Source organism: Oncorhynchus gorbuscha, linkage group LG19 (assembly GCF_021184085.1).
Source record: "Oncorhynchus gorbuscha isolate QuinsamMale2020 ecotype Even-year linkage group LG19, OgorEven_v1.0, whole genome shotgun sequence".
Lineage (NCBI taxonomy): Eukaryota > Metazoa > Chordata > Actinopteri > Salmoniformes > Salmonidae > Oncorhynchus > Oncorhynchus gorbuscha.
In genome coordinates, this window is record NC_060191.1 from 45313528 (window position 1) to 45329308 (window position 15781).

A 15781-nucleotide genomic window follows, 5' to 3' on the forward strand; every position below is an offset into this window, starting at 1 on the left:
AGGCACTTAAATCTTTTGTTTTGCCCATTCACCCTGACACGCACACACACACACACACACACACACAATCCATGTCTTAAGGCTTAAAAATCTTTATTTAACCAGTCTAGTCTCCATCATCTACACTGATTGAAGTGGATTTAACAGGTGACATAAACAAGGGATCATCTTTCCCCTGGTCATTTAGTCATGGAAAGAGCAGGTGTTCTTAATGTTTTGTACACTGTGTGCATTGCAAACACACCTTTGCTTTCTCTACTTACCATAGATAGTCATGTTACAGTGGTGACAAAGCCTTCTAGACACAGAACAGCTTTTGAGTTATTTTATTCATCAACACAAACCCATGGACACTATAAAACAAAACTGTCTCAATAAGTTACATTAAAATACAATACAATGTTGAGTTACTCCTTCAACATACAAAAACAAACCTACAAGGTTGTACAGATGTGTGTGTGTGTGTGATGTATACATTTTTTTAAACATTCCTTTAAAAAATACCTGATCATTGATTGCTGTGTGCTATCCAATGCCTAGTTATTTCAGTTAGTGTTTAAATTGGATTGAATGGATTTTGCGCAACCAGGATTTGTACACTGTTCTGATAGTTAGAAATGTAATAAAATGAAACATGATAAAAGAACAGAAAATATATTAGGTAGTATGTAAATGGACCTTTCTGTTGTATCAAAGATACTACTCATTCAACTCAATGTCTACTCTTCCTTCATATATCCACCTGATCCAGAATGAATGGTTACTACATGGAGCTGAGATCAACATTGTTATGGCTATTCTGTTTGGCAACATTTACCCCCAATACATTTGTACAAATAATATACACCACTGTAAAATAATATAAAGAACTTACTAAAAGTACTCTTCTTAGATATAACCATTCTAAATATGCACCCTTTCTCTGTTCTTCTGAAGAAGCAGCTGTTCAGCAGTCAAACAAGGCCAAACAAGAGAGAAGTGACTGTTAGTATCTCCTATATTCTGAATTGCAAATCACGTATTTCTTACAGACTAAATGTAAACTTTGAGCTACAGTATCAATCTAGCCATTTGAATAGGTTAAAGATCATTATCCCCTCTCAGAAGACTATAGCCTGAACAATAGAAAAATAAAATAACTTCCTCAAACTAAGCGCATGACTGAACAGGTTTGGCAGGGAAATGAAACTACACACACACACACACACACATACATACACACATACTTATTTATAGACATCTTCAGGGGAAATATGGTCGTGGTCACATACACTCACGTGACCCCAACAGATCCCTCTCGCTTGGGCTTCTGTACTCTGACTTGGATTCAGTCAGGAGGAGTAATATAGGGGACAAAGGAGGGAAAGATCAATGATCTGTGCCCCAATACTCTTAAAGCTTCCTTTCCTCATCTCCTTTCATTCATGACCATGGATGAAGGTAATATGCCTGCAATTCATCTTGTCCTCTTACCAATCAGTGGGGAAGACGGACCGAGAAAGTTGGCTATTTCGGAGTACTGGGGTTCAGGCGACGGCAAGCATCTATTTTAAATGTGCATACAATGGGGAGGGTTGGAGTTATATTTCTTGGATCCATTAGAAGGAACCTATATGTGCATAAGGACAGGAGAAACTTTCCAGGGTGGAGAGAGAGAGTAACAAGTCCAAAGAGGGAGGGGGGGAGGGGTCAGCCAGCAAACAACTGGGGTTGGAGAGGAGAAGGTAGGTGGTCGTTTTCCACGTTGTCAGCATCTATGGCAGAAGAGGCGGTGGGGGAGCGGTGGGGTGCATTTCCAGGGGGAACCTCTCCATCACATCCTGCACTTTGTGCTCTACCCCATCCCTCCAGTCGATGAGGTCACTCTCCAGACGGCGAGCCCCCTCCATGACGCGTTCCTGCCTCACGCCCAGCCCCGTCAATAGGTCCAGACTCTCGTTCATCTGGCTGAAAGCAGCACTACAGGCGGGGGAGGTGGCAGCCTGGGGACGCTGGGGAGACGCCTGGCCTGACATATAGAGCTCAAACTCCTCAACGCTCAGGTTCAGAGACTGGCCATCCAGCTTCTCTATGAAGGCCACCGCACAGCACTGCAGAGAGAGAGGAGAGAGAGAGGGGAATTAGGGGAATACAGAAAATACATTCTTAATATGTGTAAATTGAGTTTGTTTGGTACAGCTCGTCTGTCTGTTTGCTTTGTCGACACAGCTCTCTCACCAGGTTGGTAAAGTAGTATCCGTCCTCTCCGCTCATGAGGCGGCTAGGGTTACAGAAGCGGGTGATGTACTGGATGTTGGACTGCAGTCGCGGAGGGTTGGCCTTCAGGACGATGTAGATGAGGGTGGGCAGGAAGTCATCAGCAGATGCCGCCTCCTTCTTGGTGGTATTGATGGCATTGAAGATGTGCTTACTGCAGCGTGTGATGCAGGTCAGCTTGTCCCTGGGCACACGCTTCGAGTCCATCTCGATCACGTCTACAGGAGGTCAGGGTGGAACAGAGTGGTAGTTAATGTGCTATGATAACATTCTACATCACATGCATGTTCATTCAATGTTTGTGTCTCTTTGTAAAAAACTAAAAACAAATTAATACATTGTAAGTCTGACCTGTGATGGCTTTGACCACATTATCAGACACCTCTGGAATCTCCTCATCCACAGGGACACACAGCATCTCAATGGTGACCCAATGCAAGGCCCTGCAACCCAGCCACCCCCACCCACTTTAGTGAACAGATGTACAAGGAGGCATACAGCAGCTTTAATACTTAAACTCAGTACCATATCTGTTTCAATGTCTTTACCTGATTCTCTTTTGAATGGCCAGGTCTTTCTTCTCATCGTCTGTGGTCTCAGGACAGAAGACCTCCTCATAGAGACGTGTCATCATGTACCTCTCTACCTCGTCCATCACACTGTCTACGCGCTCCGACGACCCTGGAATCAACACGGATAGATGGGAAAACAGCAAATGTGAGTCATTCAAGGCCTACCTATAGGAGAGCTCTCTGAAAGAAAAGTGTGTTCCTTCTTCTTCATTGTCACCAGCAACTTTATCATCAAGCCCCTACTTCAAGATATCCTTAATGTTCCAGTATTAGAGGTGAGGAAAGGAAAGGTGTACCTTTGAAGTGTGTGTGCAGGCGATCTGAAAGGTTCTGGTAGAAGTCTTGAACACACTCAGACAGCTCATCAGCACCCAGGTCCTGGGGAACAAGCTCACTATTAGCATGAAGGGATTGTCGTACATTTTCATTCATTTCAAGGGCGAGTTCATTTGGTTATTCACTCAATGCTCTAGCGTAACCTCAGCGTTTGTCTTGGTCATCCTGCTTCTACGACGAGGAAGTGAAATGGTCCAAACAAAAGCCGGAGGGGTGAATGAATAGAGGTAACCCCCATCAGGCTCTCCACATTCAGAAGCCCCTGATGGTATTGTGGTGTACTACTCACCCTCTTGTAGGCCATGCTCTCTGTGAAGGCTCGGCACTGTTTGAAGATCTCCCTGCCAGGTTTCAGTGTCTTGAGGAAGTCGATGAACTCTCGTGTGGTGCGGTCCGTCTCTAAGGGCTTGCGGCTCACTGAGGGGCTCGGGTTCGACAGGGCCTCGCCAGGGACGGATTCTGGGAGGGGGAAGGATACGTAAACTCAGCGAAAAAAAGAGACATCCTCTCACTGTCAACTGCGTTTATTTTCAGCAAACCTAACATTTGTAAATATTAGTATGAACATAACAAGATTCAACAAGACATAAACTGAACAAGTTCCACAGACATGTGACTAACATAAATGGAATAATGTGTCTCTGAACAAAGGGGGGTTGGGGGGGACAAAATAAAAGTAACAGTCAGTATCTGGTGTGGCCACCAGCTGCATTAAGTACTGCAGTGCATCTCCTCCTCGTGGACTGCACCAGATTTGCCAGTTCTTGCTGCGAGATGTTACCCCACTCTTCCACCAAGGCACCTGCAAGTTCCTGGACATTTCTAGGGGGAATGGCCCTAGCCCTCACCCTCCGATCCAACAGGTCCCAGACGTGCAGAACGTGCATTCTCATTAATTATTGTTTATGGTTCATTGAACAAGCATGAGAAACAGTGTTTAAACCCTTTACAATGCCTAGTGGTTAGAGTGTTGGACTAGTAACCGGAAGGTTACAAGTTCAAACCCCCGAGCTGACAAGGTACAAATCTGTCGTTCTGCCCCTGAACAGGCAGTTAACCCACTGTTCCCAGGCAGTCATTGAAAATAAGAATGTGTTCTTAACTGACTTGCCTGGTTAAATAAAGGTAAAATAAAAAAAATATTTAAAAAAAAGTTTTCGATTTTTACGAATTATCTTTGAAAGAAAGGGTCCTGAAAAAGGGACGTTTCTTTTTTTGCTGAGTTTATAATGGAGGGATTGATATACCTGTGTATGTATAATATTCCTTAGGTGCTTGATATAAAGTACAGAAAAACAAGGGTGGGCTTTCTATTCATCCCATCCTTGACCAGCACAGCTTGCAGAGTTGTGATTTCACACAACATCCTTCTGCAATTTGTGTTTCGCTAGTTTTTGCTACGCATCAAATAAAATGGTTCAACATGAATTACATCAACCATGGCTTGTCCTGTATTATCTGAACAGTTCTGTCTTTAAAACCCTCTATAGTCTAAGCCGGGGGAAGGGTTCTAAACTAACACATAGACTTGTTTTAAGATGGTCATACCAACAACTATTTAGTGTATTGATTTTACCCTTAAAAGGCATCTTTTTTAATTTTTATTTTAAAATTCAACATTACTGCTATTAGCCAATAGAAACACATTGAGTAACAGATTCACTACATGGAACAACAGTCCCCCCCCCCAAAAAAATCAAAAGGAAGTTTATTCTGAAGTGTCTGCCATATATCTGAGATTAGATTTTTTTATTTTTACGCTACAGACGTTTGTGAGAAGACCAATTTTCAAGATGTCTCATGTCTGACAAATACTGCTCTAGCTCTGCTACCTTTTCACCAATATATATCTCTAGCTTAAAACAGACGGATTTTGATGGGGATTTTTTTGTATGTTAATTAGATTTCCGCAGAGGCGTGGAAATTGTAGGCTAAGGGTTAAGGCGTGGTGATTTGATCTCCTCTATATGGCCTCACAGATGAATGTAATTAGGTTTGCCTTGGGATTTGGTCTTAAAATCAATTATTATTTGTCACATACATTTACATTTAAGTCATTTAGCAGACGCTCTTATCCAGAGCGACTTACAAATTGCATAGACAACAGGTGTAGACTAACAGTGAAATGCTTACTTACGGGTCCTTTTCCAAAAACGCAGTTAAAAAAACTATGATTAAAAAAAAAAAAAAAAATGTAAATAGTGACGAGGAACAAATACACAGTGAATAACGAATAAAAGAGTATAAAGTATTCAGACGGTTGTCCTTCTGGAAGGTTCTCCCATCTCCACAGAGGAACTATAGAGCTCTGTCAGAGTGACCATTAGGGCTTCTTGGTCAACTCCCTGACCAAGGCCCTTCTCACTGATTTCCCAGTTTGGCTGGGCGGCCAGCTCTAGGAAGAGTATTGGTGGTTCCACACTTCTTCCATGTAAGAATGATGGATGCCACTGTGTTCTGGGACACCTTCAACGTTTGCAGAAATGTTTTGGTACCCATCCCCAGATCTGTGCCTCGACACAATCCTGTCTCAGAGCTGTACAGACAATTCCTTTGACCTCATTGCTTGTTTTTTTCTGACTTGCACGGTCAACTGTGGGACCTGTGGCTGGAGTCTGACAATGTTTTGGGTCTTCCTCTGACACCGCCTGGTATAGAGGCCCTAGATGGCAGGGAGCTCGGCCCCAAGTGACGTACTGGGCTGTACGCACTACTCTCTGTAGCGCCTTGCAGTCAGATGCCAAGCAGTCATCAGGCCTACCACCGTTGTGTCATCTGCCAACTTAATGCTGGTTTAATGATGGTATTGTGAGTCGTTCGCATCTACAGGACATTTAGACAGGTTACCTTGGCGTTCTTGGGCACAGGGACAATGGTGATTTGCTTGAAACATGTACAGTGCCTTCAGAAAGTATTCACACCCCTTGACTTTTTACACATTTTGTTGTGTAACAGCCTGAATGTAAAATCTTTTGTCACTGGCCTACACACAATAACCCATCATTTCAAAGTGGAATTATGTTTTTGAAACTTTTACAAATGAATTACAAATGAAAAGCTGAAATGTCTTGAGTCATTAAGTATTCAACCCCTTTGTTATGCCAAGCTTAAATAAGTAGAAATTTGCTTAACATGTCACATAATAAGTTGCATGAACTCACTTTGTGTGCAATAGTGTTTAAGATGATATTACCCCAAACATACAATTATTTGTAGATCACTCAGTCGAGCAATGTATTTCAAACACAGAATCAAACAACGACCAGAGAGGTTTTCCAATGCCTCGCAAAGAAAGGCACCTACTGGTAGATAGGTAAAAAACAACAACATTGAATATACCTTTGAACATTGTGAAGTTAATTACACTTTGGATGGTGTATCAATACACCCAGTCACTACAAAGATACAGGTGTCCTTCCTACCTCAGTTGCCGGAGTCAAAGGAAACCGCTCAGGGATTTCACCATTTAAATGCTGTGACAGGAGAAAACTGAAGATGGCTCAACAACATTGTAGTTACTCCACAATACTAACCTAAATGACAGAGTGAAAAGACGGAAGCCTGTACAGACTAAAAGTATTCCAAAACATGCATCATGGCACTGAAGTAAAACTGTTAGGGGCAAATCCAATGCAACACATTACTGAGTACCACTCTCCATATTTTTAAGCATAGTGGTGGCTGCATCATGTTATAGGTATGCTTGTAATCGTTAAAAACTGGGTTGTCAGAATAAAAAAGAAAAGGAATGGAGCTAAGCACAGATAAAATCCTATAGGAAAACCTGGTTCAGTCTGCTTTCCACCAGACACTGGGAGATTAATTCACCTTTCAGCAGGACAATAACCTAAAACACAAGAACAAATCTACAATGGAGATGCACACCAAGAAGACAGTGAATGTTCCTGAGTGGTCGAGTTATAGTTGACTTAAATCTGCTTGAAAATCTATGGCAAGATTTAAAAATGGTTGTCTAGCGATGATCAACAACCAATTTGACAGAGCTTGAGGAACATTGAAAAAAAAAGGGCAAATATTGTACAACCTAGGTGTGCAAAGCTCTTAGAGACTTACCCAGAAAGTCTCTGTAATCGCTGCCAAAGGTGATTCTAAAATGTATTGACTCAGGGGTGTGAATACTTATGTAAATGAGATACTTCTCTATTTCATTATCAATACATTGAAAATATGTTTTTCACTTTATCATTATGGGGTATTGTGTTTAGATGGGTAAGAAAAAACATAATATAATATAAATGTTGAATTCAGGCTGTAACACAGCAAAATGTGGAATAAGTCAAAGGGTATGAATCCTTTCTGAAGGCACTGTAGGTATTAGACTGAGTCAGGGAGAGGTTGAAAATCTAAGGAATTCTAGCTGGATGCCCCATGTGACCTCCTCCACAGTGACTGGGGGGAGAGAGTGTTAGTGGAGCAGAATGCTGAAAGAGAGGGGAAAGAGGAACTGTACACCAATATTATGCAGAGGGAAGGTAGTTTTGGTTTGGATCTGCTCATACCTCAAGTAATGGTAGAGAAAACACTATAAACCCCATCTCAAAGACTTGGACCCTACCTTTCTTGGGCGGTGTCTTTGTTGAGGGAGTGAAAAACTTAGTCATTGTGTTGACTTTACGTGACTTCTCCTTGGTTTTTCTCTCTTCAAACTTGCTGAAGGGTGCGATGGCAGGCTGGGGCTGGGCTGCCCCCTGGTGGTTGTTAGCATACGCTGCCTCCTCCTCCTTCTGTAACCTGGGACACAGAACAGGCATTGCTGATACTACCACATGATCAATACTTCCGACACACAGAAAAAAATGTCAGAGATCAAAAAGTCAAGAGTCATGACACTGTTCCAATTGCTTCTGTGAAAATGGCTGTTAAAATGTTTTGTTTTTTTGACCAATGATCAAAAGTTACAGCTGCATTTAGTTATTGTTTTGTTTTCGACTGCACCCCTCAATTTTATGCAGGGCATTTAGTGTTTGCTACCGGGCTCCTAGATTTAAAATCGAGTGCTACCTCCACCCAGCAGCTGGGGGTTGATACAAAACAAGTTCTCAGATAGACAACCACACCTCTCTGCCAGAGCATGGTCCTCCTGGATCTGTTTGTGTCTGGTTTGTTGGTACTCCTCCCGCCAGCACTTGGAGCAGAGGCCCTGCCAGGCCGTGTTGCCATAGAAACCACATCCCTTTGTACACAGCAGCTCTGACTGGTCCACATGGATCCCACGACGTTCCGACCGGTGGCTCATCCCTCACGGCTAGCGTGGATACGGCTGGGAATAACAGGAAAATGACAAGACTGAATGGTAGAAAGATCCACAGTCAGAAGTAGGCCTACATCAAACTTGATGGCAATTTTTTATTTATCAGGACTTTGACAAAGTTGAATGCCTACACACTATGGGCTACATTCAGGTTGACGTATTTGATAAAAATGTATGTTTAATAGAGGTAGCTAGCGTAGACACATTTCAATACACACACTGAAAATCCTAGTGAATTCCTGTGCGTATCAAAATATGATTTCATATGGCAGTGTTTACGCCTTCACCACCGTAACATTAAGGTCAACACTGGAAATCTGACAAGAGTTTGAACCCCTAAGAATCTGCCTATGATTTTGACTCCCGACTCACATTGGGAATGCATGATACGAAAATCAACACAGGAGGAATTTAATGGATGACCACAAACACTGGTGAAAATGTTTATGGCCTTCTAGCTGTGTCAAATCCCAATAGTGTAGCTGCCCTACACTTGACTTTGTTTGAAGCCACATTACGTTACATTACAACGTTATTAGTAGCTAGCCATCCTGATTTATAAACACGCTAGTTAGCTACTTTACTACCAAATATTCGTATAACTGACCCTACTACGATGTAATGCAATGTAATGGGCTTAGCTAAACTCTAACTAGCTTGCTAACATTAGCTAGCTCTAAATTCACGAAAAACGCGACACAATGACATGACAAAGCTAGCTAAGCTTCTTCTGGTAGCTAAATATTAACAGTAAACTTAGCTACAAAATACCATAATTAAGCATTCTACAATGGACACACCTGACCACTGGGTCCTTAGCAGAGTAGAGATGCATTGAAATAGGGTTTGGTTAACATTAGCTAGCTAGCTAGTTTGTAGTTGACGTTAGCTAGCTAGGGTGACAGTAATTCCAGACCCCAAAAATTGACAAACAATTTCGTTAGCTAACGACATTCTGCGACTCATTACCTTTTCAGAAAGATTATTGAGTGTAGATATATGTAGTTTTTTTATGCAGCCAATTGGCACCATCTGCTACCCACACGTCTGACAGACCAGTTTGTTTACGTAGTCACCCTTCTTCCTCGTTAGTCGATATCCAATAGCGCGCTCTGGAGACCATTTCAGGTATACAGACAGTCCTGTGCAACACTATTTTCCTTCAAATGGGAAATTATTCAAATGTTATTCATTTTATAAGGGGTTCTTATTCAGAGCGATTTACAGTTAGTGTATGAATCTTAAGGCAGCCTAGATATGGACAACCACATATCACATTCATAGTAAGTAGCTATATAATAAAGTATTGATGTCAGACGTTTTCGGGAAGCTGGGCAGGGACTCAGCTGTCCTGACCAATGATGTGTATAAACCCTGGATGACTTGCGCTGTATTGAAGCCATCCTGGCACTCCTCAATTGTAAAAACATATTTTGGAAGCTACAGTATAAAAATGCACATTTCCTTTATTGTGAATCTGAAAAATACAACATATTTTTAAATGCATATCACAGTCCAACAAACCTGTTATGTATATATGCACCAAGCCAGCCAATCAGGTTACTGTATAAAATATACGGGAAGTTGCTAAGACTTTTTATGACTCCAGTAGTCTAGGTTGAAAAGCATTTGGGATGATCGAGTATAATCAAGAGAACGCCTAGGCATATCTTTATTCTATGTGAAATAGGCATGTCTTTATTCAATGCGAAATAGGCATATCTTTATTCTATGCGAAATAGCTAGCAGAAAGAAGAGAATAGCTTCATCCACCTCATCTAAGGAATGGCAGGTAAATAATAAAAACGTATATGTACAAACATGATCGGCTGTTTTGCTGTTTTGTTTTTAACAAACATGGTATTTATGGTATTACTCTGACAAATATAAATATTAAGAATATTGCAATATTTCTGTTGGAATTCTGGGCAATTTTCTTCCACTTCGACAGCATGCATACTTTCACTTTCGCTATAGGCGTCCACCTCAAGACTGACTGGTGCAGGCAAAATGCACGGTCGATCCCCCGTTTTTTATATCTGGAGCAGTTGATTTGATAAAAATGTATGTGTGTGTGTGTGAGAGAGAGTTCGTAAATTTGCTATGGCCATCAACTCCGATTACAGAGCGCTCTCGTTTTAGTCTGCCAGAGTGCAGAATAACTGACGAATTTACGAACGGTCAACATGCTTTGAATATGCCGGGAGTCAGTAAACATCGGCAAGCTAGCTAACTTTAGCCAGTTAGCTGGGTGCTTGACTGCCATTGTGAGGTCAGAACGCTCGGATCAACCCTACTCCTCGGCCAGATCGAAACGCTCTGAGTTTACAAACGGACAATCTGACAACGCTCTGATATTAACGAACGTCCAGAGCGCAGTCTGAACGCACTCTGGCGCTCCAGAATGAATTTACGAACACACCCCAAGTAAGACACGAACCAAAATATTATTCAAAAACATGCATCATTAAAGAGACAAACTGAAGTTGCTACATCAATTGTTAGACTTTTAAATGAATGATATACACATTGATTCTTGATAAAAAAAACAACTATAGATGACTCATGAGCTTAGTTAAACCATGATACTCATCAAAATATAAGCTTGGTTTATTCACTTGTTTGTAAACAATGTAATTGTAAACAAACACTGTATAGCCTCAAATCATGGTTAAACTATCATGTTGATATCCTGGATGGTCAGTCTTCGCATCCATAGCTCTGTCCATGAGTTTGAGAGTGGTTACGTTTCTCCAGCCCCATCCCTCAGTTGTTTACCAAATCAGTGGCGGGGTGTCCTCTTTGTTATTGTTCGAGCTGCAGATTGTCCCTTTAAAGGATGAATTGAAATTTATAATACACTGTATGCTCAATTATAAAGCAGATGCATAAGACATAGACATCGCTCCAACAATGACTAAATTGTAGCTATGATTAAATCCTATTTACTTTCACCAGACAAGTTGCTCTCCAAGGCTCGGAAGACATTCATAGACAGTGTGACAAAGCCAGTGATCAAGCAGCTCCTGGATGACCTTTTGGAGGACAAGGTACTGAACGATGAAGAGACAGAATCGGTGACGGAGGAGAACAACAATAGGGCAGATCAGGCTCGATGCCTTATCGATATGGTGCGGAAGAAAGGGAGCAAAGCCAGTGAGAAGATGATTGCCAGAGGTCAGGAGAGAGATCCTGGACTTTATGACAAAATGGGTCTGGCCCCCAGTGAGTGAAACTGATACACCATTCAGTTAAGTCTGTCACAGTGCCAAACTTCTCTTAGACTTGATAAGAGTTAGTAAGAACTTAACAGATACTGTAAATGTAATGTAACATGCTGTATTTTCCCTGCAGCACCATCATCGCCCCAGTTATCACAGCAGGAGGAGCAGCCAGTGTCCTCTGTCCTCATCCCCAGCACAAATTACTTTAAGAAGGACATTCTTCAGAGGAAGGGTAGCGAGGTTTGAGCTCTACTTCGTTGTCAAAGGATAGATCAGTGTACATGTATCGGTTTTGAGTGCCCCAAAAGAATTAGCTTCTGAGTTTATAGTTATCCTATTAGACCAGTAAGCTTTCTTATGAACCCCTTGGGTTACCGGTGTCATAGTTTAGGAAACACAGTTACTCTAAAGTCTTAAAAAAATATATATATATATATATTATATATAATAATAATCTAGGCGTGAAAGTATAGTCAAAGTTTCAACTTGTAATTTCACAAACTGCAATAACTGTGTAACAATGTGTACCTACACTGTTATTACACAGTGGTTTTAGGATGACTTGTAAATTGGGACCAATTTCCACACATATTTTGACTGAGTATAATTGTTGCTAGGCTATATTACTGTTAAATAACCTTTGCACATGTCATTGCTTTGCTCGATCAGATTTACCCTGCAATGGATAAGTCCGGTCGGAAGCGTCTGGCCCTGCTCATAAACAACGTGGAGTTTGATGATAAGAACATGCTGAGACGAGGGGCAGAGAAGGACGAGGAGAACGTGGAGAGGCTTCTCAGGGATCTGGGATATGATGTGGTGAAACACAGAAACCTGTCTGGACAGGTAAACAGAGGGAGGAAACATGTCTCCTGCTTCTAGAAGAGTGTTTACATGTTTCCTTAGTCTATGGTTTTTCTCCTCTGTGACTGACAGTATGCTCTTGCAGGAGATGGACGAGGCTGTGAAAGCGTTCTCTAAACGTGAGGAGCACTCATTGTCAGACAGCGTCTTCGTGGTGATGATGTCTCACGGGGAGCTGGGAGCCATCATGGGTGTCCATTACAAGAAAGGGGACCCTAATCTTGACATCTTCCCCATCAACAACATCTTCGCACACCTGAACACAGAGAACTGCAAAGCACTGATTAACAAACCCAAAGTCATCCTCATTCAGGCCTGCAGGGGAGGTGATTCTTTCATAAAAATACACATTTCCTAAAAGTATGTAAACCTTTTGTACAGGCAACACCTCCAAATTAAAGAGGAATTGCATGTTGTTTCAGGCAAGGATGGGTCTGTTTGGGTCAGTGACGCAGTGCCTGGGTCCAGCCTTGACCTGGGGTTAGAGAGTGACTCATTTAGAAGGGAGCACAAAGAGAAGGACTTCATCTCCCTCCTGTCCTGCACACCAGGTTAGTGTGTCATAGTAACACATTCTCAGGCATGATATTGTTTGTAAATCACTGTGAGTAAAACCCTCATTACATTCCCTTCACTTTCAGATACGGTGTCCTACAGAGATCCAAAGATGGGCACCTTATTTGTCCAACGCATCATGGAGACATTCAACACCTATGCCTGTGATGATCATATAGAAGAATTGTTCAGGAAGGCAAGTATCTGGAAACAGAACAGATGACATTGTTCTTTCCTCATTGCACTGTATAGAATGATTGATCAGCTTTGATTTACTTTGAGCCACAATAACATATTTGTATTTTCTTCCATACAGGTCATGGGACGCTTTGAAGATTTCCCCAGACAGATGCCGACCAAAGACAGAGCCACTCTAACAAAGCACTTCTACCTCTTCCCAGGCCTCTGAGAAGTTATGATGATTGATTAATTGTACTGTAATCACAATGGAGGAATAAGGGAGCAGCATATTTTCTGTTATTTTGAATGAAAGTGTTTGGTAGACACTCCTTTTAAGATCATCACCAGTATGTTTAAAATATATACTTATAATGAACCTTTTAACATTATTTTATCTACAAATTATATGTAATCTTCAAATGATAATATCCTCCTGTAGAGCTACTGGGTAGCCTATGTTGTCTTGTTCCGCCCTGCTCTAACACACCTGATTCGGCTAATCAACGCCAAGATGTGTTAAAGGTGTGTTAGATCAGAGCTGGAACAAAAACGTATTGGGTACTAGGTTACCCAGTAACTCTCCAGGAGGAAGATTGGCCACTCCTGTTTTAACATTTGGAAGATAAGTAAAATAAGTCTCTGTGACAAAAGCAATATTTGCCAAAATAAAAATATCTCAATGCACTCAAAAACATGTAATACATTTAACAGATGCGATGTGCCTTTGGCTACAAATGAAAATTAACTTAATTTTGCCTATCCACTATTGTTATCAGGAGTCAAGATGCAGACTGTCAAAGTAACAATGATTATTGTGGCAACGGGCAGGCAAAGGCAGGTCAAGGCAGGCAGAGGTCGAAAATCCAGGGTAAGGCAAAGGTACAGGATGGCAGGCGGACTCAGGGTCAGGGACAGGCAGGGTTCAGTAATCCAGAGGTGGAGCAAAGGTACAGGATGGCAGGCGGACTCAGGGTCAGGCAGAGTTCAGCAATCCAGAGGTGGAGCAAAGGTACAGGACGGCAGGCGGACTCAGGGTCAGGCAGAGTTCAGCAATCCAGAGGTGGAGCAAAGGTACAGGATGGCAGGCGGACTCAGGGTCAGGGACAGGCAGGGTTCAGCAATCCAGAGGTGGAGCAAAGGTACAGGATGGCAGGCGGACTCAGGGTCAGGCAGAGTTCAGCAATCCAGAGGTGGAGCAAAGGTACAGGATGGCAGGCGGACTCAGGGTCAGGCAGAGTTCAGCAATCCAGAGGTGGAGCAAAGGTACAGGACGGCAGGCGGACTCAGGGTCAGGGTCAGGCAGAGTTCAGCAATCCAGAGGTGGAGCAAAGGTACAGGATGGCAGGCGGACTCAGGGTCAGGGACAGGCAGGGTTCAGCAATCCAGAGGTGGAGCAAAGGTACAGGATGGCAGGCGGACTCAGGGTCAGGCAGAGTTCAGCAATCCAGAGGTGGAGCAAAGGTACAGGACGGCAGGCGGACTCAGGGTCAGGCAGAGTTCAGCAATCCAGAGGTGGAGCAAAGGTACAGGATGGCAGGCGGACTCAGGGTCAGGGACAGGGACAGGCAGGGTTCAGCAATCCAGAGGTGGAGCAAAGGTACAGGATGGCAGGCGGACTCAGGGTCAGGCAGAGTTCAGCAATCCAGAGGTGGAGCAAAGGTACAGGATGGCAGGCGGACTCAGGGTCAGGGACAGGCAGGGTTCAGCAATCCAGAGGTGGAGCAAAGGTACAGGATGGCAGGCGGACTCAGGGTCAGGCAGAGTTCAGCAATCCAGAGGTGGAGCAAAGGTACAGGATGGCAGGCGGACTCAGGGTCAGGGACAGGCAGGGTTCAGCAATCCAGAGGTGGAGCAAAGGTACAGGACGGCAGGCGGACTCAGGGTCAGGGACAGGCAGGGTTCAGTAATCCAGAGGTGGAGCAAAGGTACAGGATGGCAGGCGGACTCAGGGTCAGGCAGAGTTCAGCAATCCAGAGGTGGAGCAAAGGTACAGGATGGCAGGTGGACTCAGGGTCAGGCAGAGAGGTCAGGCGGGAGGGTACAGGGTCAGGACAGGCAAAGGTCAAAAACCAGGAGGATGAGGAAAGAGGCTGGGAAACGATAGGCGCTGACAGGAAAAACGTTGGTTATATTGAACAAACAAGACGAACTTGCAACAAACAGATAGAGAACACAGGTATAAATACACAGGGGATAATAGGGAAGATGGGTGACACCTGGAGGGGGGTGGAGACAAACAAAAACAGATCAGGGTGTGACATTGTGAGGCAGTGCGCAAGTTTGCCTATGTAACTTCGTTCGTTTGTTGTATGAAGAGAGTCAGACCGAAATGCAGCGTGTAGGTTATTCATGACTTTACTGAAGGAATAGCGGTACATGAAATAACTCAAAAATACAAAAACAACAAAAGGAACGTGAAACCTATTACAGCCTATCTGGTGACTACAACACAGAGTCAGGAACAAACACCCACAAATTACAACGCGAAAGTCAGGCTGTCTAAATACGGTTCTCAATCAGAG

General features: G+C 43.0%; 1 protein-coding gene and 1 pseudogene across 2 annotated transcripts; one reads left to right on the forward strand and one right to left on the reverse strand.

Moving 5' to 3' along the window:
- Positions 1–311: 311 nt before the first annotated feature.
- On the reverse strand, positions 312–9646 carry LOC124005213 (annotated as a pseudogene). The gene is made up of 9 exons (XR_006833585.1): positions 9406–9646; positions 8243–8445; positions 7741–7916; positions 3454–3623; positions 3125–3206; positions 2805–2937; positions 2608–2699; positions 2218–2474; positions 312–2090 (listed from the first exon to the last, which is right to left on the reverse strand). The product of XR_006833585.1 is annotated as a rab5 GDP/GTP exchange factor-like (transcript).
- Positions 9647–10088: 442 nt separating this feature from the next.
- Positions 10089–13943, forward strand: LOC124005214 (caspase a-like). The gene is made up of 8 exons (XM_046314245.1): positions 10089–10228; positions 11395–11661; positions 11791–11900; positions 12330–12506; positions 12610–12850; positions 12947–13075; positions 13166–13275; positions 13396–13943. Exons 1-8 carry the CDS (start codon positions 10222–10224, stop codon positions 13486–13488), a joined length of 1134 nt encoding a protein of 377 aa, XP_046170201.1. The 5' UTR covers positions 10089–10221; the 3' UTR covers positions 13489–13943.
- The last annotated feature ends 1838 nt before the right edge of the window (positions 13944–15781 follow it).

Coding starts and splice junctions, on each gene's coding strand:
- LOC124005214 (XM_046314245.1), top strand. Junction 12,507..12,609: donor ACAGAAACCTGTCTGGACAG/GTAAACAGAGGG, acceptor ATGCTCTTGCAG/GAGATGGACGAGGCTGTGAA. Junction 13,276..13,395: donor TAGAAGAATTGTTCAGGAAG/GCAAGTATCTGG, acceptor TCTTCCATACAG/GTCATGGGACGCTTTGAAGA.